Genomic DNA, 25432 nt, shown 5'->3' with positions numbered 1-25432 from the left:
CTTGTCGCAGCAGGAGAGGGAGAATCCCCTAGTTCTTCAGCAGTCTCTCAGTTCCCCTCCTCTGCTTCAGCCTCGGTGTCTGAACTTCTCCCTGTCACAGCTTCCTCCCGCTCACTAAACCCTGTTGCCCCTTCAGCAACCAGGCCTTCCTCCTAATCCTCTCCCTCTGACCTCTCCTCGGTGTTCCACCACCCATCCCCTGGCTCTGAGCCTTCTTCCTCTAGGATTTCCCTTGGGGGTTCCCCAGCTGGTGCCTCCCACCACTCCTCTTTGCCTAGCCCGTCCCTGACAGCTGCTTACCTTAAGGTCACGTGAACTTAAGGAACCATTGGTTCAGCTGTCTCAGTGTGTCTACACTCATGGGTAGTGGCTGTCCCAGGTTTTAGTCAGGCAGCCCTACCTGGAAATGAGAGGGATTGGCCTTCTGTGTGCAAGGTAGATCCTGTTCTGCTGAACTATGGCCCTTCCCCAGGACCCAGCAGTTGTGTAAATTAAACATCTTTGAAAGCCTTCTGTTGGAATGCATTGGGACTTAAAACTCTCTCTCTCTCTCTCTCTCTCTCTCTCTCTCTCTCTGTGTGTGTGTGTGTGTGTGTGTGTGTGTGAACAGACACCTCAGAATTTAAAAAGCTAAGTGTAAGTCATGGGAGAAATAATAAACAAACCTAGAAGAGCTTACACCTGGTGACACTGACTAAAATAATGCAATTTTTGCTTCCATTTTTCATCTGTACTGGGGAATATACTGACCCTGTGTCTTGGGAGATATAAACAAAACTTAGAGGCTCCTGAATTCAGTTCATGTAGAGGGGAGCCATGATTATACTAACATCTGTTGCTGGATAACCAGAGATATAAAACTATGCGTTGGGATGATGGGGAAACCTACAGTGCAGTTTGCAGGAATATGGGTTACTTCACAGAATGACTGGACCTATAATAGTCTTTATTACCTGGACATTTATTATGTGGTCTGTGGGGAGAGGGGCACAGAAGTCTTAGCAGAACAGAACAAATATTTTAATTGCAGAGTAGCAGCTCTGATAACAGCAGGGGTATTGTTGAAGAGAATTTGGTCATATATAGCCAGCATGCAAAGGAATATGAAGACCAGAGAAGCTAATGACAAGGTTGCAGTCATTGGTGGAATTTCTCGAGTAAATTAATTGTCCAAGTAGTGGTGTCATTTCAGTACAAGGTGATGACATTCAACCATGGCTGAGTCAAGAAGGGGTATATTTTTCACAAGCGTTTTCATCAGCATCAAAGTACGGTGGTACCTCTGGTTGCGAACAGGATCCGTTCCGGAGGCCCATTCGCAACATGTGTGTCTGTGCATGTGTGACTGGCGAAACCCAGAAGTAACCCTTTCTGGTATTTCTGGGTCGCCGTGGGACACAACCTGAAAACGCTCAACCTGAAGCAAACGTAACATGAGGTATGACTGTACGCAACTGCCACACACATATATACAATACGATTTTGAGTGGATGATTGCTGTGAAAGCTTCGTAGTTCAGTGGCAGAAGGCTCCATGTGAAATCCTTTAGAACTTCAGATCCTTGGTGTTCATAAACGGATCTGCTAGCGATCTATGAAGCCTCCTTGCTGAATTGTTGTAAGTCCCGGGGGTTGTTTTTTCGTTTGGCTGCTTTTGGCTTAATATTTATTTTGCATTGGTTGCAAATATAAGCACACGCCCTGGGATTGCTTTGGCTATGAAGAGCGGGCGATGAACATTGCAAACAAATAAATAAATAAAGCTGCAGAACGACGGCAGCATTTTGTTTGCAGTTTTCCTCAGTAAAAATGACACTTTAAAAAAAATATATGCATAAGCCTCTTAGCATCTGTCTCGTATCAGACTGACCCTGAAATACCAAGCTCCCTTGGCCTTGTTCCACGTAAGAGAGCTCATTCCTGGGGACGGCATCAGATGGAGAGCAGCAACTGTTGAATTACCCTTTGTTTGCCTCTCTATGGCCAGCTTGTAACCTGAGGAGCGCAAAAATGTGCAGCTATTTGTAGGCGCTGGCTTCAGAGCGCTAATTGTGAAATCTCCTAGGTAGGAAGCTAGCCTGATTCTGCTGCTAGGTTCACTCACGGCGGACCAATTCCCACCGTGGCGTTGTCAATGGGCATGTGTCCTCAGGACTGGCCACGTGACCCAACTTGCTCTCTGTCAGTGGCGTGACCCAGAAGTCCCAGTTGGTTGTTGGGTGAGGTAGGAACCATTCAACCTCTGCTTCCTGCCATTCATTGATCCTTTTCCATTGCTCCATTCCAGCTGCAGTTACTCATTGATGCAGTTGAAACCCTCCTTCCTTCCTTCCTTCCTTCCTGGAGAGAGAGAGGGAGAGGGAGAGAGAGCACAACACAACACAACATAGGCCACTCACAGCGCCTCGGGCTGTTCTGCTGACTAAGACCCCATTTGCATCACCAAGTAACAACTGGTTAAATTTAATTCTGCTGGTGCTACCGTCACACAAACTCACTGATTGTAGGTATTAGCGCTAGTATGATTATAAAAGCAATTATCAAGTTAGTTCTTGCATCTCAGTAGGACTCGGGTTCTGCGTAGGGGTATAAACTCAGAAATCTGATGCTGAGTTTCTGCATAACTCGAGTTAACATGTTTGCGGACGCTCTCTGAATAGGGACACACAGGAAAAGACCGAAATGATGAACTGTTGCTCATGGATGTGAAGCCTCAGTTAGCATTGCTGGCAGGTCTCGGAAGTCAGGCCTGGCCTGCTCTGGGAAGAGGGGAGATTGAGGCTGCATGCAAGTTATTGTCACATCAACTTTGGGACGTTTTAGCTTAGAGGGGGGTTTCCCAAACTTGGGTCTCCAGGTGTGTTTTTTTGGACTACAAAACTGCAGTCCAAAAAACATCTGGAGACCCAAGTTTGGGAAACAAACTTAGAGGAAGGACATGTAAGAGGTGACACGATATAAGTTTATAAAATTATGCAAGGAATAGAGAAAGCAGGTAGAGAAAAGTCTCCATCCCCCCAGAACACTAGAACTCATAGACTTCTTCTTATTCTTCTTATTATTATTATTATTATTTATACCCCGCCCATCGGGCTGAGTTACCCCAGCCACTCTGGGCGGCTTCCAATTAAGTGTTAAGAACAATACAGCATTAAATATTAAAAACTTCCCTGAACAGGGCTGCCTTCAGATGTCTTCTAAAAGTGTGGTAGTTGTTTTTCTCTTTGACATCTGGTGGGAGGCCGTTCCACAGGGTGGGTGCCACTACCAAGAAGGCCCTCTGTCTAGTTCCCTGTAACCTCACTTCTCACAATGAGGGAACCGCCAGAAGGCCCTCGGCGCTGGATCTCAGTGTCTGGGCTGAATGATGGGGGTGGAGACGCTGCTTCAGGTATACAGGTATAATGAAGCTGAGTGTTGGAAGATTCAGGACAGATAATAGAAACCACTTCTTCATGCAGCAAATAGATGGCTCTCCAGATGTTGGTGGACTACAATTTCCATCGTTCCTGAGCATGTCCCCTGAGGTCTGACAACATCTTACCCACCTGCCCTAGGTAAAAAGTAAAGCGTCTGACCACTTTTTAAAATTTCCCAGGACAGCAAACCTAGGTAGATTGCGTGCCTTAGATTTGTCCTGAATGCGGAGATGTGTCTGTTTACCTGCCTGGGTGCATGTTCAGGGCTTGTGATCTGCATCTTGTGTATCTGCGGAAGGGTACAAAGAAACCCTTCAGCTTTTATTTGCCTTGGAAACATCTGCTAGGTGGAACTCCCCTACTGGCTTCCAGTACAGTTTTTTACTGCAGCATCTGAAGGAAAGAGCCCACGGGCTATGCCCATTCCCGTTTTATATCTGTTTATTGGCCAGATCAAAGCACCGACTTTCAGTAAGCTTTCTTCAAAGGACATTTATGTGCGGAAATGTCGCCCCTTCCCTCGCTTCTGAGACCCTCCTTTGAAAATTTTGAAACACATGAGCTTCAGGTTAGACCATTCCAGGTAGCCGCAAAATGATGAACCCCAGTTGCAGCAAAGCTTTGGAATTTGCAGAGCTAGCAGCTTCAAGACCAGGCAAGGGTTATTAGGGGATATTTCAGCCTGCTGTAGAATGGCGCTTCTTAGCCATTTTTTCCCTTCTTCATTTGACAACCCACAGGTCTAGCCTCTTGATCCATTTTTTTTCAAGTTCAAAGGATGGCTGAAACACACTTTAATGCAACGAAGGCTAACAATTCCCTACCCTGCCTTTTTCGGTTTCTCAATTTGTGCAACAAGTTTTTGCAGAAGGATTTAAAAATAAATAAATCACCACACACCTTTCCCTTAAGTTAGCACAGTCATGCATCCAGACACAGTCATGGAGTAGCATTTTCCCCACAAGCACTCAAAATGTTGTTGCTGGGAAAATGTGTCTCTCCATCACTACCAATATTGCTTTAATCATCATCATCATCATCATCATCATCATCATTTATTTATGCCCCGCCTATCTGGCTGGGCTTCCCAAGCCACTCTGGGCGGCTTCCAACAAAATATTAAAATACAGTAATCCATCAAACATTCCTAAACAGAGCTGCCTTCAGATGTCTTCTAAAAGTCTGGTAGTTGTTTGTCTCTTTGACATCTGATGGGAGGGCGTTCCACAGGGAGGGCGCCACTACCGAGAAGGCCCTCTGCCTGGTTCCCTGTAACTTGGCTTCTCGCAGCAAGGGAACCGCCAGAAGGCCCTCGGCACTGGACCTCAGTTTGCTATGATGTCTTCTTAGACCTGTGACATCAGTAATGAACAGTGAAACAACATTTCCCCATACCCACCATGATTTTGGTCATCTTTCAAACCTTTTTTTTAAAAAAAAAATACTTTTGCGCAATCTTATAGGAGGCAGAATCCTTCCATGTGCTACTCAAGCAACAGGGAGCGCTTGGGATATTCACACAAACATAAAAAAAGGCAAATGCTACCAGCTCCTCCTGCTTCCCATAGCGATGCCCCTCCTTTTTCTTGGACCTCATCAAATATAGCCTTTTGAATTTCGAAGCCTTGAGAAGCATTCGTACAACCCTAATTTTAAGCTATAGCTGCTTTGCTTTCTGCTTTTGGTCTTTGGGACACAAATTTGGTAAGGTTGACAGCAAGGCCACTCCTTACCTCCATCAGATAATACCTTGCTGGGAGTAAACACAGAATATTTTCCATTTCTGAAAATCGTGTGTGTGTGTGTGTGTGTGTGTGTGTGTGTGTGTAATGCTAATTGCTAACCCAAGAATACCAGACAAACTGGGCAGTTTCTAAGTTGTAATTAACTTATTTCTTCCCCCTAGGTGATTATCCCTAGGAAGCATGCATTTCAAATATTTATTTCAAAAATGTGTGTGCGCATGCACACGAAGACTTTCTTCTTTTTGAACAGTGTGTGTGTTTGGGTGTGTGAGCACGGTAAATTAAAACCAAAAGCACATATTCAAACCTACTGAATTTGATCCCACTTAATTGAGTATGTCCGGGGTGGGTGGGTGGGGGGTAGAATCCAGTTTGAAATTTTCTGAAAAACCCATGTTATAAATTTTGAAATAATCTTGGGAAAATGGAGTTGTGGTTCACTGCTCAGGGTCATCTGAACAAGCTTTCGGATCCTTGTAAACATTTCCCGCATGTGTGAACTGAGGATTCTGGGAGGCCCTACTCTGATTTTGTGATCCGTAAAACGTAAGAGTCATTTACAGTCCAGCTATGGCGCCTTAGTCTTTATAGCTTAAGGCAATAAAGCTCCTGCTGTTAGGTCTGGCAAATCTCAGTTTTGGTGTCCAGGTGGTGCCCATCTCATAAGCACTTCAGGGCCTTGTTAAGGTATATATTTAACAATAAAACTCTTCTTTCCACATAAAATTATTCCATTCTGAATTTACAAGTTAGGATAGAATGCCTTTGTGTGGGTTTCACATAACAGCAATGTGCTCCACACCTAGACAGCTAGGTGGCGTGGATTGGAGAGGAGTTTAATGTTGACGCTCGTCCCTTCTTGAAGCTCCAGCTCTGTTTACATGTTCTAGATGGGCTCTTTCTTGCAAGACCACTTTCCTTGTGTAAATGCCATCGTTGGAGAGTATATTACCTAATCATGTGGGAAGCAGCATTATTTCAGGGCTAGAAGCATGCTCTTCCACCATATTTTGAAGGTCTAAAAACTTTTTGGTAACTTACTAGTGGAAAGCCTCTAGGAGTTTGCTTTTGTGTCATCGGGAGGAAAAGACTCATGCAGCTTACAGTCAGGCCATAGCAGTAGACTGGAGCCTGCCATTTTCGAAAGAGCTTCACAACTCAAACTTGAGAACAGCGTGTTGGGTGTGCATCAGACTTTTTGAGGGTTCTGGTCTTCAGCCTGTGGCAACAGCACACTCTTGCCCCGGATACATCTTGGAGAGCCAGTGTGGTGTAGTGGTTAAGAGTGGTGGACTCGTAATCTGGTGAACCGGGTTCGAGTCCCCGCTGCTCCACATGCAGCCACTGGGTGACCTTGGGCTAGTCACACTTCTCTGAAGTCTCTCAGCCCCACTCACCTCACAGAGTGTTTGTTGTGAGGGAGGAAGGGAAAGGAGAATGTTAGCCGCTTTGAGACTCCTTAGGGTAGTGATAAAGCGGGATATCAAATCCAAACTCATCTTCTTCTTCTTCTAATAGCTCAGGGCAGGAGGGAAGAACCTTTGCAGAAGAAGAATTATAAGTGTCAATGGAATTTTTAACGATCTCCACAATCCCAATAATTAGAAATTTAGTTGATCTTTTCAGTGGCCGCTCGGATTCTTCCAACGCAGCCCAATATGTTAGTCTTACTATAATTTAAGGATGCATATTGTTTTCCTCTTTAACCCCTTTTAAAAAAAAAAACTTCCACGGTTTGAGGTCTTATCTTCTTCCTCCTTTGTTTTTTCCCCAGCTGTTGGGACTCAAGCTAAGATATCCTTCACAAAGGAGCCATACTCCCAGGATGCTTTCCATGGCCGCAGTGCCATTTTGCGCTGCGAAGTGGAGGACCCAAGAGACACAGAGTTTGAGTGGCTGCAGAATGGTGTCCCCGTCCAGGACACTGAGCGCCGATTCAAGGAAGGGAGCAGCCTTCAGTTCACATCTGTTGACCGGCATCAAGATGGCGGGAACTTCCAGTGTGTGGCCAGGAACATAGTGACTGGAGAAGAAGCTCGGACCACAAATGCGTCTTTTAACATAAAGTGTAAGCGCACCTTGGTTACAAACTGGGCTTGGTTGGTTGGTTTCGGCACCAGCATTATTGAATCCAAACTGGCACGAACGATTGATTGTATTTGAAATATGTAAGTGCTACCTTTCAGAGAGAAGCCTTCCCGAAAGTGTTAAAAAATAATTATGGCAACAAACTAAAAGAGTAGCCTCCAAACTATTTGTATACAAATATACAATCACTTTTAAAAAAAATCAACAGTGGGAACCAAATCCACCCCCCTCTAAAGATTTTTCATACACACCAACTTTATATCTCGTCTAAACTACATACAGAGACAAGAAGTTGGTTTTGTGGGGTTGGTATGGATTTGTATATTTCAATATACAGTCGTACCTTGGAAGTCAAACGCCTTGCGAGTCAAACGTTTTGGCTCCCGAAAGCCACAAACATGAGTGTTCTGGTTTGTGAACGTTTTTTGGAAGCCAAACGTCCAGCGCAGTTTCTGCAGCTTACGATTGAGTGCAGGAAGCTCCTGCAGCCAATCGGAAGCCATGCCTTGGTTTTTGAACGTTTTCGGAAGTCAAACTGACTTCCGGTACAGATTGTGTTCGAGAACCAAGGTACGACTGTATTGTTATGTACCACATTAGGAACCTTTGGGCTGAAGAGTAGAAAACCAAATACAGTTGTACCTCGGGTTACATACACTTTAGGTTACCGTATTTTTCGCTCTATAACACGCACCTGACCATAACACGCACATCGTTTTTAGAGGAGGAAAACAAGGGAAAAAATATTCTGAATGAAACAGTGGACGTATCATTTTTGTGATTCATGCTGTGGCCACAGACATGTGATCTGATGGTGAATTTGGGGTGACCCAATGCAAAAATCCTGAGAATCCCTGTGGATCCATGCTTTGTAACCACGTTTTTCCACCATTGCAGCCCCAGGCAACAGTGGGTGCGTGATTTTGGGGGGGGGGCAGGCTGTAGCCATGGACATGCTATGTGCTCTGATGGTGAATTTGGGGTGACCCAATGCAAAAATCCTGAGAATCCCTGTGGATCCATGCTTTGTAACCACGTTTTTGCACCATTGCAGCCCCAGGCAACAGTGGGTGTGTGATTTTTTTTGGGGGGGACAGGCTGTAGCCATGGACATGCTGTGTGCTCTGATGGTGAATTTGGGGTGACCCAATGCAAAGATCCTGAGGATCCATGTGGATCCATGCTTTGTAACCACATTTTAAGTGGGGAGGGAAGGAAAAACACAGAAGGCTAAGAATGCAGGAGAGGGCTATAACGTGAGGAAAGGAAGGCAAAAGTTTTCCCCCACCCACCCACACAAGCCAGCCACTGTTTAAGGATTTCATCCTTTTAAATGGAAGAAAGCATATTTGAATGCTGTGTGTCTCCAAAAACAAAAAGCAGGAAGTCAAATCAGAATTTTAAGCCGAACCTGTAATCTCTCTTCCCTTCACAAACATTGTTCCCTCCGGAGCAGGGACAGGATAGAGCGAGGGACGCTCTGCTTTCCCCTCTACTTGCCTGGAGGGGAGGGGCTTTCCCTGCTCTTTGTTCGGACGCTCTGCTCTCCTCTCTACTTGCCTGGAGGGGAGGGGCTTTCCCTGCTCTTTGTTCCGTTTGAGCAAACACAGCAACGAAACAGAGCAGGGTGGGCAGAGAGACCCTGAGGCAGAATGCAGGAAAGCAACAGCTTTCTCACGGAGCTCCCTTCTCCCTGAAGCGCGGTTTGATTTTTGCCTTATTTTTCGGCTACAGGGACCACACATTCGCTGCATAACACGCACAGACATTTCCCCTTCCTTTTTAGGAGAAAAAATCTGCGTGTTATAGAGCGAAAAATACGGTACATATGCTTCAGGTTACAGACTCCGCTAACCCAGAAATATTACCTCAGGTTAAGAACTTTGCTTCAGGATGAGAACAGAAATCATGCTCCAGCGGCGCAGCAGCAGTAGGAGGACCCATTAGCTAAAGTGGTGCTTCAGGTTAAGAACAGTTTCAGGTTAAGAACAGATCTCTGGAACGAATTAAGTACTTAACCCGAGGTACCACTGTAATATAATAGAGAATAAGAGTTGGTGGCTAAACGACCTAGAAAAACACCTCAGGCTACTTTCTAGAGAGAGCCTGCACAAAAATTTGGCATCATGTTACAAGGCGCTTATTTTTTTTTACCCTGGGTTCCACATCGTTGTTAGGTTGTCAGGAAAGTCCACTTTTGTTTGAACCGTTACTCAAAAAGCCAGGACCTTAAAATAGCCAATTTTGCAACACATACAAATGTGTACCTTAAAACACACACATTCTGTTGTTGTTTTTTAATATATTTATTAACTTTTCAAAAATTATACAAAAAAGACAAAAAACAAAAATACAAAAATTTCATTCACTTATTTTCTTTTAACTTATTTCTCGGACCTCCTCATACCTCCCCTTTTTGTATTCCAATTCAGATTATTCATTCAGCAAATCCTCACCCTTGATTTTCACTTAATTTTACACCTTTCTTTCTTCCCCCCCAATTATCTTAATCATTACAGCTGATAACCACTTAGATTCTCTCCAACATCAATCTAACATTCACTAATTTTGTAATATTTCCCGAGATAGTCCTTAAATTTCCTCCAATCTTCTTCCGCTGTCTCTCTTCCCTAGTTTCGGATTCTGCCGGTCATTTCTGCCAGTCCCATGTAGTCTATCACCTTCATCTGCCATAAAACACACACATTCTGTTCCTTTCACCCAGATCGCAGGCACGCTGGGTGTGCTCAGACTCTCTTTCCATGCGCTCACATATGTATTCTCTCAATCACGCCGGCACAAGAATGCGCTCAGCAGGCAGCAAGGAAAAGGGGCTTTGGAGAAACTGCTGTTCTCCCCTCCCGGTAGGGAAAAAACTGCAAGGAAAGTGTGCAGCTACTTATCTTGGCCTGAAGCCTGGAGCCAAGCAGGTCTGCCTCTGATCAGAGGCTGCCTCGCAACCCTGCGCATGTTCTGCCATCAGCCCCACTGCAAAAAGGTGGGATGAAGATTAAATGCATAACCTTCCTGTGAGCTGCAGCTGCATATTTTTCCCTGAGGCAAGCGATTGTTCCAGAAAGCAGCTGCTGAAATGGCAGAGCTTTACGGCTCTCTTACAGTAGCTTAGTCCCATTGGCTATCACCTGGGCTGAGCCAGCTTTTAGAGCCAGGTTGTACTGAAGCCTACTACAAATGTCATTCTTGGTTCATAGTGAGGCCAGCGCAAAAGGAGTCAGGAGGGATTTGCAAGGAGACAGATGTAAGCAATGGAGAGAATGTCTGGTTTAGCCTGCCGGTTCAGGTTTAGCACCTCAGGTGTAAATCCTCTGCCTGGCACATTTCGATGTTTGCCCCCCCCCCCCATCCTGCCATGAATTCTGCCGCAGAGCCGCAGGAATGTGACATCCTCATTAGTGGCCCAGCTGTGCTCTTCATTGTGATCAGATAACATATACAATAGCTCTCACCTGCTGCAATGTAATTGTAGAAAGTCCACTCTGGATAGGGTTGCCATATTTCAAAAAGTAAAAAACCAGGACACCCTGAAAGTTGCTGAGCCAGTTGTTGAGCCAGGACAAAGCGCCGCCTTTCAGAAACGCCCCCCCTCCCCCGGATGTCAACTGCACTTTTCAAATCCCGTTAATTTCCAGGAAAATCCGGACGTATCGCAAGTCTAACTTTGGAACACTGTTAGAAACTCAAGATATATAAGCCAAGCGACAAATGGCTCATTAGACCAGGGTTACAGTCAAGAAATTAGAATACCTCGTTGCCATTTTTTGAGCCAGGCGGCTCGAAAGTCGTATTTTTCAATACGATTTCTTGGTTCCTGAAATTCATTCTGACTGCAGATAAAATATAATGGATAGAATTCTACAGGATGCGTTGCCAGTGGGTGAAAACAGTCAAGACCCAAGGATCCCTAGGCCTGTATCTCCAGATGGTGGAGACTTCAGGTGTCATCCTGGCAACCTGGGCGTCTTCACTGATAGACAGGTGAAAAATGCGCCTGGCAAATTTCAGGCGCTGCTTTGGAAACGTCCCACGACTTTCGTGAGGCACCAAAACAACAAGTACTACATATGACTGGAGCATTTGTAAATACAGGCATTTGACAAGAGAGCCTAGACTTCGCTCCATCTTCCACCGTGGCAGGTCTGCTCCTTGAAATATATCAATCACTTTTGACTAGAGGTAGGGAACCTGTGTCTCTCCAGGTATTGGTTGGGACACCGACTCCCCCTAGCCCCAGCCAGCAAGGAAACCGAAATTTTCCACCTGCCATTTTTGTTGAGTCTCAAACCATAGGTGCCACAACACTTCTTCTGCTAGTTATTACCTGGCCTCCTGTTCTCAGTACCCCAGGGCTTGAGCAGGTGCAGAGCTGTCCGCACCATGAGAGCTCGCTACTTTTTGTATAGCTATCTCCAAGCACAAATTGAACAGAGGCTGTATCTTACTAGGTTTCTCACCTGAGGCTGCCACTCTAAGGCTTCCTAAAGTTTATGTGTTAATATAAAAGTACCTGATGCAATAATAATAATAATAATAATAATAATAATAATAATAATAATAATGATGATGATGGTATACAGTGGTACCTCTGGATGCTAACGGAATCCGTTCCGGAGCCCTGTTCGCATCCTGAAGCGAACTCAACCCGCGTCTGCACGGGTCGCAATTCGCCGCTTCCACGCATGCGCGTGACGTCCTTTTAAGTGTCTGTGCATGCGTGAGCAGCAAAACCTGGAAGTAACGTGTTCTGTTACTTCCGGGTAACCGCGGAGCGCGACCCAAAAATGCTCAACCCGAAACATATTTAACTCGAGGTATGACTGTATAGGCAGGACTGATAAATGGTTTGCATTGCCAATATACAGCTCAGTGGGGGTTTTCCCCAGTGCAGAGCAAGTGCCATCATGCAAAGGTGGAAGCCGTCTTGCATTCCTGTAGTGACCCTTTGACACCTGGTGTCAGGTATACGGATGCTTCCATTTCCAAAGCACAGAGGCCTGAAAGTCACCTTTGTTTTGTTTTCTCTCCCCACCCTCTTTTCATTAGGGATCGAAACAGGGGGAGTTGTTCTGAAGAACCCGGCCAGAGTGGAAGATATACAGAGTTCTGCTCCAGTAACGTTACGATGCCATATCGATGGGCACCCTCGGTAAGGAGTCACCAATGTGAATTATCTTAAATGGTTTCTGCCAGCTACTTCTCCTGCATTCCCACCCCAGAAAAGACGCCCTTGGAAACTCCTTCCTTCAATAAACTTTTCTTTAAACAATTTTTAAATTGGTTTTTAAACAAATGCGCTAGACATCAAACACTTATCCAGCAGCACATGCAATGGTGTTTGTTTTATCCATGGTCTCTAGACATGCACGTACACATTCAACATTCAAATATATTACTTAAACATAGCCTCTCCATTGAAAATATGGAGCGGTTGGGATAACAAGGTCCTGATTTGGGTCATTAACGTAGTTAAAGAAAGGGTTATTGGAAGGTATCTCTATTCGTTATGCCTTTAAGTGCCCTCCTGCAATGTCTGAGGTGCTCAGACATTGCTGTATCCCAGATATTATCCTCCCATATATTCAGGGGTATTTCAGTCTGGTTCGTTCTTCAAGAAATTTTTAAGCACTAAGAAGGGTTTAATAGAACAACTCTGAACTTGAGAGAGAAGGTAGATTTTCATCCCTCTTGCTGATGCCTGAATATGCTGTGGGAATTTGAAAATGACTCAGAGTTGGCATGTAGAACAGTGCTAGATCTCCACAAGTACCCTTTTGGCATAACATCGTTTTGCAGAGTCTGACCCATTTGTGGTGATGGTGGGAACTGGGGAGAAAGGTGAGCCATTTGGAGCTGCCTTTTGATGATTTCCCTGTTGGCTGTAATCAAACTGCCTGTGTCTTCCCAGCCCGACGAGCCAGTGGTTCCGGGATGGGACCCAGATTGAAGACGACCGAACCAACTATTCCGTCAGCAACAAGGAACGGACGTTAACCCTCAAGAGCGCCAGCCCAGATGACAACGGGGTCTATTTCTGCTGCGCTCGGAACGCCATGGCCTCGGTGTGCAGCAGCAACAACTTCACTCTCAACATCATAGGCAAGTGGGTGTGTTTCTCATTGTGGGAAAGGTCTTGAGTGATGGCTGCGTTACCTTTTGTTGGACACAGGGTAAGCCCAGGGATGTAGTTGCCCAAGGACTGCATCCAAGAGATAACCACAGGGGCCTCTGCAGACAGCTCTATCTTGCATCACGGTGGTGGACCTGCTTGGATGTTGCGTTCTAGCCAGAGGTGTGCCTGCAGATATAAAAGCCCTCATCCTCATTCTCTTGTGCCTCTTTGCCTTTTATTTTAATAATAATAATAATAATAATAATAATAATAATAATAATAATTTTATTTATACCCCGCCCTCCCTAGCGGAAGCCGGGGTCAGAGCGGCTAACAATAAAAGTAACACAGCATTCTAAAATCATTTCATTCTAAAATCAATTCAAAATCAAATTAATGGCAACCACTGGGCTAGGAAGGAAACTACAGTGGTACCTCGGGTCACAAATACCTCAGGTTGCAAACACTTTGGATTGCAGACTCCGCAAACCCGGAAGTAGTACCTCGGGTTAAGAACTTTATCTCAGAATGAGAACAGAAATTTTGTGCCGGTGGTACAGCGGCAATGGGAGGCTCCATTAGCTAAAGTGGTACCTCAGGTTAAGAATGGTTTCAGGTTAAGAATGAACCTCCGGAACAAATTAAGTTCATAACCAGAGGAACCACTGTATTGACCCAGAGGAAGGAACCCTGGGTAATTCAGGAGGGACGCAAATAAGTGCTTCTTCAGACTGTACACAGTGTGATGGACTGGCAAAGGAGTGGTGAGGCCCCAGCTGGGAAGTAGGCTTAGAGACACAGGGACAGGGGATTGGTGGTGGAATGACGACAAGGGGTCAGAGGGAGCAGACCGGGAGGAGGAGATCAGAGAGGCTGCTGAAGAAGCCAGGGGGGTCTCCCCCTCCTGCCGTGACCAGCTCCTCTCCCCGCTGGTCTTCTAGGACCAGAAGAGGTATGAAGAGGGTGGAGTAAAGACAGGCACGGCAACAGAGTCTCAGATTGATTGGCAAGGACCTGGGGAAAGAAGAGACTTAGGGAACTGTGGGAAGGCCAGGACCTTCAGTCCTCGCAGCTGCCTCGTTGGGGCAAGATCTGCCGGAAGGGTTGCTGTGCTCACTAGGCCTGGCCTCCTGAGCTGCTTGTGTCTTTAAATAGAGTTCGCTGACACCGTGTGAGTTGTTACTACTCTTGGCACCCACCCTTGGCTCCAGGCTGTTCACTGCCACAAGGTGTAACAGTGAAGCACAAGGCTGTCAGTGGCCGCTAGTCATGATGGCTATATATTATTTCAGGGTCAGGGGCAGTATGTCTTTGGGTACTAGTTGCTGGGGCTCAAGAAGTGCTGTGCTTATTTCCTGGGCTTCCTATAGGCATCTGATGGGCCATTGTGGACCAGATACAGATGGGCTCTAATAATAATAGTAATAGTAATAATAATAATAATAATAATAATAATAATAATAATAATAATAATATTTTTTATTTATACCCCGCCCTCTCCAGCCAAGGCCGGGCTCAGGGCGGCTAACAAGCAATAATAAAAACAAGTTGAATGAATACAACTTAAAAACAAGATTAAAATACAACATTAAAATATTGAAACATTAAAATATTAAAATGCAGCCTTATCACAGGAGGAAAAAGGAAAAAGAAAGAGGGGGAGGGAATCAAATTGGCTCCAATCCAAAGGCCAGGCGGAACAACTTCCATCTTACAGGCCCTGAGGAAAGAGATCCTGCAGGGCCCTGGTCTCATGAGGCAGAGCATTCCACCAGGCCGGAGCCAGTGTTGAAAAGGCCCTGGTTCTGGTTGAAGCTAATCTAACTTCCTTAGGGCCCGGGACCACTAGGGTGTTGCTATTTATGGACCTTGAGGCTCTCCGTGGGGCATACCGGGAGAGGCCGTCTCGTAGGTACAAGGGTCCTAGGCCTAGGGTCTTATGCGATAAACCATCACTTTCTCATGTTCCCCTTTTCCTCACGCCAGATGAAAGCTTTCCCCGCCCCGTGATTGTTCCTGAGAACCAGATTGTCAATAGGAATGAAGAGGCCATGTTCCACTGCAAGTTCCAAGCTGTGCCACCTCCCACCCAGGAATGGCTATTCGAAGACGACACCCCTGTTTCCAATAAGTCCAGGTAAGCCGCCCCTTTAAGGACAGAAAACATTCTGGTGGGCGCTGCTCATGTGAAATACATATTTCGCCATTTCCTCCCAGCATAAGGGAAGTGGACATAGCTGGAGCCTGGCAGGATGGCTTACTCTATGGTATCAATCCCTTCATACATTAATTAGGCTTACGCACACAGGGCTGCTTTATTTCTCGTTGGTATCCTTTTATTCAAGACACAACTGCAACTTATGTTAATAGAAAGCCCGCCTGAAAACATGGCCAGCTATGGCTAGGTCTAAAGGTGCACCAATCCTTCCCATTCACAATAATTATTATGTCTTATATGCACTTTTAAATATATATATATGTGGGTTAAACCACAGAGCCTAGGACTTGCCGATCAGAAGGTCGGCGGTTCGAATCCCCGTGATGGGGTGAGCTCCCGTTGCTCGGTCCCAGCTCCTGCCAACCCAGCAGTTCGAAAGCACGTCAAAGTGCAAGTAGATAAATAGGCACCGCTCTGGCGGGAAGGTAAACGGCGTTTCCGTTCGCTGCTCTGGTTCGCCAGAAGCGGCTTAGTCATGCTGGCCACATGACCTGGAAGCTCCCTCGGCCAATAAAGCGAGATGAGCGCCGCAACCCCAGAGTCGGTCACGACTGGACCTAATGGTCAGGGGTCCCTTTACCTTTACTATATGCCTTTTTATGATGAAACATTCATGATCCTGTATTCATTCTGTGCTCTCTTCTGCTTTGGTAGCCTTGTGGTTTTGACTTATAATGTCTGTCGTGATGGAAATTTCAGTATAAAACATTTATCTAAAAAAAGGGGGGGTGTTTTTGCACAGAGGTAAGCCTGTCTTTGCCTGTAAGCACCTCTTCTGCTGAAAGGTCATTGACGCCAGTCTTCTTCTCTCCCTGTTCCCAAAGGACGGTGCTGTTCTCCAACGGCTCTTTGCTGATACCTCAGGTGAAACCACGCAGTGCAGGAGTCTATAAATGTGTTGGTCGCGGACAGAGGGGGAAGGCCGTTGTTTTGGAGGCAACGTTACAGCTGGCAGGTATGATGAGCGCCTCCAAAAGATTTCTTGCTTATTGAATTCATTGTTACATTTCTGTTTGCCCAAAAGAGAGCTGGGTATCAAAAAACAAAACACGGTGTTAAAACAAAATGCAATTACAAATAAAATAAAAGCACATTTAAAACAGTTGAAAGCCTCTTAAAATAATTAAAAACATTTGAAGACAGGCCCATAAGAATTCCACTGCTATTAATTTTAGTGTTGCCAGGGAGACAGAGTATTTCATTTGTCAAATGCTGCCTGAGATTTAATAGTAATTTCTTTCTTTCTTTCTTTCTTTCTTTCTTTCTTTCTTTCTTTCTTTCTTTCTTTCTCTATTGCACTTTTAATAAAATGGTGTTGAGGGGAACAATGAGGGAATTCCACCAATGGAGAACTGCCTCGCCAAGAAGACCCTATTGTGGGTCAGCGCTAACCAGGCAACAACCCGACAGTGGCAACAGCAGTGGGGCTTCCCCTGCTCATAGCAGGGCCCAATATGGTTGATGCCAGGAACCACACTATTTTTAGGGGTTATTAGGATATTCCCCTAGCTTCCAAGGCTTTGGTCTGAAGGGTCTGGTCCTTGACATAATTCTGGGTAGGGCAGAGCTGACTGAACTTGGCCTCCTGTGCCCCTTTCCCCAAGACCTGAGTGGTCCACATGTGGCAATATAACACTGATTTCCCCCTCACCTCTAATTACTTATCTGTCAGTGGTACGAGGTTCAGTTGAATCTGCTCTTTATTACATACATTGGAGCATTTTAGACCTTCCATACAATCATTTATACACTTCTCTATACGGTTCACTTTTTTGCAGGTCCCTTTGAGTTCACCTTCCTGAAAAATACAACTACAGTTGTACCTTGGAAGTCGAACGGAATCCATTCCAGAAGTCCGTTCGACTTCCAAAATGTTCGAAAACTGAAGCACGGCTTCTGATTGGCTGCAGGAAGCTCCTGCAGCCAATCGGAAGCCCTGTCGGAAGTTTTGGCATCCGAAAGAACGTTTGAAAACCGGAACAGTCGCTTCCGGGTTTGCAACGTTCGAGAACTAGGCTGTTTGACTTCCAAGGTACGACTGTAACAGCGAATAAGAATATGGTCAGTTGCCATAAAAGAAAAATTAACACAGAGATTACATGAACTGAATTACACAAATGATGTAGATGATTTTTGTGGAAATACGGCATCCTTTTATAAAAAACTTTGCTGATAACCCTGAAGAACGGTAACCGCCAAAATCACGGATTGGACTTGAGCAAACTTAACTAGATTGATCCATCCTGGAGGCGGCGGGGGGGGGGGGTAAGTTGGGATTCTGTTTTTGTATCTTCCATTTTTTTGAAATTAATAAAACATCATTATTATTATTATTATTATTACTACTACTACTACTACTCCCAAATATGAGGCTACATATTTGTGGCATGGTCCACTCCTAGCTCTCCCCAATCTGACACCGCTGCCTTCTAAGTTCAGCACCTGCATTTCTCCTCAGAAATTGAAGATTTCACCTACCTGTTTGGCCCAAAGACATTCATTGCCAGCAAAGAGCAGCGGGTGTCCTGCCTAGCGCCTCGGGGAGTCCCTGAACCCCGTATCTGGTGGGAGAGAAACGGCGCCCCGCTCCCTGCGACTGGCAGGGTGCGCCAAGAAGCCGAGGACCTCATCTTCACTAGCGTTGTAGAAAAGGACTCTGGAGTGTACACCTGTCATGCAGTGAACAAGGCTGGAGAGAAGAAGCAGAACCTGACCATCACAGTAGCTAGTAAGCAGACTCCTTTTGCAGATACCGAGAGCGTGGAAGGAGCACCGTGTGGGAGAGAGTCACGGGTGGTGTGGGATTGAGAGGAAAGGAAAGGGAGGGTCCAGTTCTGGTTCTGGGTTGAGAGTTTGGTGGACAAAACCAGCTACTCCTTGGTTCTTGGGACTGGATTGGCCCTGCACTGGAGTTCTGGCCTGAACTGTGGTTTTCACAAGATCAGCGGTGAGGAAGCTCGGGTCGGGGGACTGAATATGGCCCTCCAGTCCTCTCTATACGGCCCTCAGCACTCTTCCCAGCCCCAGCTCCAGGCTGTTTCCCTCAATGACTCTGCTCTGCTCCCTCCCCAGAGTCCTTTTTCCTGGCTGGAAACTGCCCAGAACTGTGATAGAATCATAGAGTTCTATGAATTCATAGAATCATAGAGTTGGAAGGGACCACAATGTACGGAGAGGTGTATGTGCTGCTGGTGTGTGTGGAAACCTCAGGCTTTTGGTGTACCCAGGTGCAAATAATATCCGTTGCCTCATCCACTTTTACCTCAGTCCCCCTCCCACCACTGATGTGTGGCCCCCAGAAGGTTGCCCATGAGGGAATGTGGGCCTCTGGTTGGAAAAGGTTCTCCATCTCTTCCCTAGATCCTTTCAGCAGGTCAACGATGGCTTCCTTGCCACGTACATTGAATTACTGCCTCTAATGCCGATGAAGAAACAGATTCTGCCACGACTCTTGGGCGAGTTATTCCACAGGTCTCTTGTGTTCAAGATGGCATGGGATGATCTTACTGTTTTTCCTGCTCTAGAGTCAGCTGTGACGAGTGTCTGCTTTTCTCTCCTGCCTCCAGCTATGCCAAAATGGGTGGAGAAGCCCAAGGACAGCCAGCTAGAAGAGGGCAAGCCAGGATACCTCCACTGTCTCAGCAAAGCGTCTCTGAAGCCCACAGTCAGCTGGTTTCGCAATGGCATCCCCATTTCAGAGGTGAGCACTGAGGGGCTTTGCGGAACTGGCTCCTCAATTTTGCGGCTGTGTCTCCTTTATTGCTCTTTGATTACAGTTTAAGCAGTAAAAGGTAAAGGTAAAGTACCCCTGGACAGTTGAGTCCAAAGGCGACTATGGGGTTGCGGCGCTCATCTTGCTTTCCAGGCCAAGGGAGCCAGCGTTTGTCTGCAGACAGCTTTCATGGTCATGTGGCCAGCAGGACTAAACCGCTTCTGCTGCAACAGAACACTGTGATGGAAGCAATCTAGTACAGCTTTCTGGCTGGCCAGCTTCATGCAGGAAGCCTGAAAACAGACATGAGCACAACAGCACTCTGCCCACCTGTGATTCCCAGCAGCTGGGTGTCAGAGGTATTATGCCTGTGTCTAGGGATGTTTGTATGTGAGTATACATGCCTGTGGGGATGTGGGTGGTGCTGTGGGATAAACCACAGAGCCTAGGGCTTGCCGATCAGAAGGTCAGCGCGGTCCCAGCTCCTGCCCACCTAGCAGTTCGAAAGCACATCAAAGTGCAAGTATATAAATAGGTACCACTCCGGCGGGAAGGTAAACGGCGTTTCCGTGTGCTGCTCTGGTTTGCCAGAAGTGGCTTAGTCATGCTGGCCACATGACCCGGAAGCTGTATGCCGGCTCCCTCGGCCAATAAAGCGAGATGAGCGCCGCAGCCCCAGAGTCGGCCACGACTGGACCTAATGGTCAGGGGTCCCTTTACCCTTTACCTTTATACATGCCTGCGTCCTGAATACAGTGTGTGTTTCAAGAAGGGGCGCATTGGTGTCCTCAAGAGAGGCCCCCCCACCTATTACAGCACAGCGAACCAACCCAATTAAACACGGCCATGCGGCCTCCGGTCAGAGCCACCATTTTCCTTCTCCCTCCCTCTCTCCCTCCCCCCCTCTCTGTCTCTCTCTCACACACACATGCTCATTTAAACCCTCGTTGTGTGGTCTTGCAGTTCAACAGCTGACTGTGTCCCGTGGCTGTCTATATATGTGCGTATGTATGTATATCAGGTTCCAACTGGCTTAATCCTATTATGCAATTAAATCCTTTTCATAAAAAAAAATACAACAAAAGGGAGACGGGCTCAAGCATCTGACACAGAACTAAAGAGGCTTTCATTTGCAGTCTCCTTTTTCAGTCCCCCCTTTCCCCTGCGAGATGCTTCTAGAAACAGTGCCCTGTTCTGGCTGTTGCAGACAAGAGCCAGCTAGAACCTCATCGGTGGTGGAGACTTGACTGTGCCAGGAAGAAAAAGTGGGCACTTGAGGTTCTTTCGAATTCTGCCATGGGGCTTTGGGGCTGGTGCCAGAGCCAGTTCTTCTGCCTACAAAACAGACCTTTCACTTTCCTAGTTACACCTTTTAAGAAACAGAATTTATAAAAAATTGGGGGGGGGACCTCTTCCAATTTTTATTTTTATTTAGTGGTTCTTTGCTATTCTTTTCCGAGGCAAATCAGGGATGCCCTAACTTGCTGATGATTTATTTATATCATCAATTTATTTATTGCTTGATTGTAGTTGGGGGTACCGTTAAAAACAGCTTACAGAAAACATAAAATGGTGAAATTATCACAGAGCAATTTACAGCCGTGATTTCAAACGTACGGAAAGTTAAAACAACTAAAACAAATGAAAACTCATACACACTTTCTAAATGTCTGGGTAGGCTTGTCTGAATAAGAGCAATAATTTGTAATAGTTTATGATTTGTACCCCACCCATCTGACTGTGTTGCCCCAGCCACTCTGGGTGGTTTGCAACAGAATGTGTAAAAAATAAAATAAAAAAGCAAAAATGAGACATTGAGAACTTCCCAATAATTTATTATTGAATGTCACCAGCAGGCATCGGAAAGAATGCAGTGAAGGCGCTTGCCTGATATCAATAGACAGGGAGTTCCACAGTCTTGATGCTGCCACACTAAACAGTCCCGTTCTTACAGATGCGGTGCAGTATTATGTTGCGCCTGTAAAAGCGCCAATTCTGCCGATCAAAGTGAGCCTTTGGGGCTCTGAAAAGGCATAAGGGTAAAAAATAAAGATTCCAGGTGTAGTCTCCGGCAGCGGAAACGGAAGAAGTAGCCTGCACAAAAACCACCCCCTGGAATTGTTTCTTTTGGCTTGGGGGACCTTAAAAGGCCTTTGCGCTCATCACATGTTGGCCATTTCTTCACATCCGGCAGGATTCCCGCTTTGAAATTGCCGAGAATGGGACACTGCGGATTAACAACGTGGAAGTGTACGACGGGACAGTGTTCAAGTGTGTGAGCAGCACACCAGCCGGGAGCATTGAGGAGCAGGCTCGGGTGCACGTCCTGGGTATGTGACTCCTGTTGGGGGGGAACTCTTCTCGTTTTCTGTATGCATACGCTACACGAAACAAACATATGCCCTCACAATTCAGCTGGGATTCCTTCATTGCTTTTTTCACTCTTTTTATTAAGGATTTTCTTGTTTTACAGATGTATGTGTAATGTCTCTCGTATTTTTTCCATGTAACATTTCTACAAATCCGTTTCATTTGTTGAGACATTAGGGAAAGAAAAAAAAAGGGGGTGGAGGGGGGGAAGATAGGTGGGGGTGGGGTCGGGTGGCAATGTTTCTATTATTCTTAATGTATGTAGGGTTTGGTGTCAGCGTCACTTGTGCAGGTTCTTTGCTGTTCACTTGTGTTCCTTTGGTGGTGAGAGAGGTTGGGGTTGGCTTAGGCTGTGGTTGTTTGTGATTGGCTGTGGCGATCTTTGTTTTTGTGTGTGAGTGGGGTGGGTGGGTGTTTTGAATCAGGTGGATTCCTTCATTGCTAAATGACCCCTGGGAATCCCTTCCAACTATGAATCAATCGGTCAGCGTGCGTATCCTGCTCCTGACGATGCCTTGAGAATCGGAGCCTTTTCAGGGCCTTGCTTGGCCTTGCCTGAGTCTGTTCCGCCCACAAGCGCTAAACTGTCTTGTAAGGAGAGCTCAGGATTCATTGTTTTGTGTTTGATTACTGTGCTCATGTCTTACCCGGGCATTTTAATTTCAGAGAAGCTGAAGTTCACCCCTACCCCTCAGCCTCAGCAGTGTGTCGAGTTTGATAAAGAGGTCACCGTCTCTTGCTCAGCCACAGGCCGGGAAAAGCCTGCAATCCAGTGGATTAAAACCGGTGAGCAGGAAATGTTCAGAATGTGCAATGGGCTTTGTATCAACAGGCCTTACTGCAAAAAAAAAAAAATGTCTCTAGATGTTCGCCTTTTGCTTTGCAGAGAAGCGCAGGAGGTTTGCATTGGGTTTCTAAAATGTTCATTGTCCTTTGTTGACAATAGTTTCCCATCTCTGCAAAGCTAATCCTTTGCCAGGACATGCTAGGTCCTAGTCGGCTACTTGCGATCTGCTCCTGAATGATCTCTCTACTCCTTTACCCAGACGGGAGCAGCCTGCCAGCCCGGGTCAGTCAGAATGCTGGAAACATGAGCTTTCGCAAAGTGACGAGGAGCGACGCCGGAAAGTATACTTGCATTGCTTCCAACGGCCCTCAGGGAGAGATCAGAGCGACCGTCCAGCTCACAGTGGCAGGTAAGCGTTGGGTAGAAGAGGATTGTCTTTTTAAGCAGTGCTTGGCGACTTAAGAAGTCTGAGATCTGCCAGCCTGATTTTCTGAGGAGGCCTGTGGGGTGGTCAGTAGTCACTCTTGGTAAAATGTTGACATTTGGGTCAACACCACCAAAGAGGTGGGCTCCTGTTCATGGCTCTAGACACACTGCCCACCTGATAGCTCAGTCAGTAGAGCATCAAACTCTTGATCTCAGGGTTGTGGGTTCGAGCCCCACGTTGGGCTAAAGATTCCTTCATTGCAGGGGTTGGAATAGACGACCCTTGCGGTCCCTTCCAACTCTACAATTCTGTGCTTCTGTGAGCCTTGTAATGCTGTTTTGTGTGTGTGTGTGTGTGAGAGAGAGAGAGAGAGAGAGGGGCAGACAGACAGACAGACAAAGGCTGGGCAATACAGTGGTACCTCAGGTTACATATGCTTCAGGTTATATACGCTTCAGGTTACAGACTCCGCTAACCCAGAAATAGTGCTTCAGGTTAAGAAATTTGCTTCAGGATGAGAACAGAAATCGTGTGGGGGCACGGGAGGCCCCATTAGTTAAAGTGGTACCTCAGGTTAAGAACAGTTTCAGGTTAAGAACGGACCTCCGGAACAAATTAAGTACTTAACCTTAGGTACCACTGTATTTGGTTTTCAACATTTTGATATATCACCAGCTAGATATTGCGATGTACTGATAAATTGTAATATCAGAAATATGGATGGAACTATGTGGAGGTATTTGGGTGGTGTCACAGGTTTCTCTTATGATTTTCGATTTTATACATTTCAATAATTTTGCAATCATTTTAGCATTTCAAAACTCAACTTCTTACCCCCTCTTTTTGCGGTTCCTTTTTATATTTTCTGCATATTCCATATTACTTTAATCATTTGCTCTTCTACTTTAAATGTATACTCTTATAAAACTGCAGGTTATTACAATACAGTTGTACCTCGGAAGTCAAACGGAATCCGTTCCAGAAGTCCGTTTGACTTCCGAAATGTTCAGAAACCAAAGCGTGGCTTCTGATTGGCTGCAGGAGCTTCCAATCAGTTGGAAGCTGCAGTAGCCCCGTCGGACATTCGGCTTCCGAAAGAAAGTTCAAAAACCAAAACAATCACTTCTAGTTTTCGGGAGCTGGAATGTTTGACTCCCAAGGCATTCGGGAGCCGAGGTACGACTGTAGTCCTGCCAGTGTTCTTATCTGTTTACAGTTTCTTTGTAAATATTCAATAAACCAATTCCATTCTTTATAAAAAGTTGTGTAAAATGTTGTATAGCTTTTTATAAAAAGTTATCTTGATTTCTTCTTTTTCTGGTAAGTTTCGCCATTTCTGCATATTCCATAATTTTTTGTATCCATTTTTTAATCGGGACTTCTTTCCATTTTGGGACCGCTGTAGTAGGGCTGGGTGATATATCATCCCAAACTGGTTTGAAGTCCATATTGTGATGTTGGTTTCATAATTTTTTACCTGGCAATATATTGCGAATCATAGCGCACGTGTGCACCCCCCCCCCCAGCACAGCCTTTTTCAACAACTGGAAAAGCAGTATAAAGGTAAAGGTAAAGGGTTGCGGCGCTCATCTCGCTTTATTGGCCGAGGGAGCTGGTGTACAGCTTCCGGGTCATGTGGCCAGCATGACTAAGCCGCTTCTGGGGAACCAGAGCAGCGCATGGAAATGCTGTTTACCTTCCCGCCGGAGCGGCACCTATTTATCTACTTGCACTTTGATGTGCTTTCGAACTGCTAGGTTGGCAGGAGCAGGGACCGAGCAACGGGCGCTCACCCTGTCGCGGGGATTTGAACCGCCGACCTTCTGATCGGCAAGCCCTAGGCTCTGTGCTTTAACCCACAGTGCCACCCACATCCCATATATAGACGTTTAAATAAGTGGCTTAGTCATCGGTGGGATACTGCGACTTCTGGGGAGAGTGGCTCTCAGAACTGATGGTTGCCATCCATATCGATTTCCAACATGCTCCCAAACGTAATGTCTGCACCTGGGTGCAGCTGTCTTTCAGTCTTGCCTTTTCTTCTGGGAAAGAAAAAAGTGGTGAACCCTAATGTACCAAAACTTATACAATGATATGAAAAACAGCCGCCAAACAATGAAGTTTCTTCCTTATTTTTAGTTTTCATAAGCTTTAAGCTGAAGCCAGATGACACAACCGTCTACCCGGGACACACAGCCATGTTCCAGTGCCAAGCCGAAGGCGACCCGGCGCCACAAATCCAGTGGAAAGGGAAGGACAGGATTCTGGAAGTTGACAAATTCGGGCCCAGGTAATGGTCTATCCCCTCCAAAAAAATCTCAATACCTCTGTTGGGGAAAGGCATCCTTTCACCCACTAAGTTGCACCCCCAGTGCTTCTGCCCTGCTCACACAACAGACTTTCACTTGGATGAAGGAACGTCTCCCTTCTGAAGCCCCCCAAGATCTGCTGCAGAGACTTCTCTTTTGGGGGGTACATGGGGAGAGGAGAATGAAGGGGAGTCCTGGTGCTTAGCGTTGGATTCAATCCAGTGGACGTCC

The 25432-nt window shown here is 46.0% G+C and overlaps 1 protein-coding gene and 1 long non-coding RNA gene across 2 annotated transcripts in view; one reads left to right on the top strand and one right to left on the bottom strand.

The window, feature by feature from the left end:
* The window catches only part of LOC310703018, a 429179-nt gene that overhangs the window by 95744 nt on the left and 308003 nt on the right, over positions 1 to 25432 (bottom strand). The gene's annotated exons all lie outside the window — the stretch shown is intronic.
* The window catches only part of PTK7 (protein tyrosine kinase 7 (inactive)), a 101086-nt gene that overhangs the window by 61677 nt on the left and 13977 nt on the right, over positions 1 to 25432 (top strand). The window contains exons 2-12 of the mRNA XM_083494188.1: positions 6938 to 7231; positions 12313 to 12415; positions 13175 to 13365; positions 15365 to 15515; positions 16421 to 16551; positions 18055 to 18324; positions 19163 to 19296; positions 21503 to 21638; positions 22345 to 22464; positions 22725 to 22874; positions 25032 to 25182. Of these exons, the coding sequence (XP_083350314.1) occupies positions 6938 to 7231; positions 12313 to 12415; positions 13175 to 13365; positions 15365 to 15515; positions 16421 to 16551; positions 18055 to 18324; positions 19163 to 19296; positions 21503 to 21638; positions 22345 to 22464; positions 22725 to 22874; positions 25032 to 25182 (1831 nt within the window). The remainder of the gene's footprint in view (positions 1 to 6937; positions 7232 to 12312; positions 12416 to 13174; positions 13366 to 15364; positions 15516 to 16420; positions 16552 to 18054; positions 18325 to 19162; positions 19297 to 21502; positions 21639 to 22344; positions 22465 to 22724; positions 22875 to 25031; positions 25183 to 25432) is intronic.

Source organism: Podarcis liolepis, assembly GCF_965112155.1.
Source record: "Podarcis liolepis genome assembly, chromosome: 3".
Classification (NCBI taxonomy): domain Eukaryota; kingdom Metazoa; phylum Chordata; class Lepidosauria; order Squamata; family Lacertidae; genus Podarcis; species Podarcis liolepis.
The sequence above is the reverse complement of the archived record's forward strand: the minus strand, read 5'-3'. Positions and strand labels throughout refer to the sequence as shown.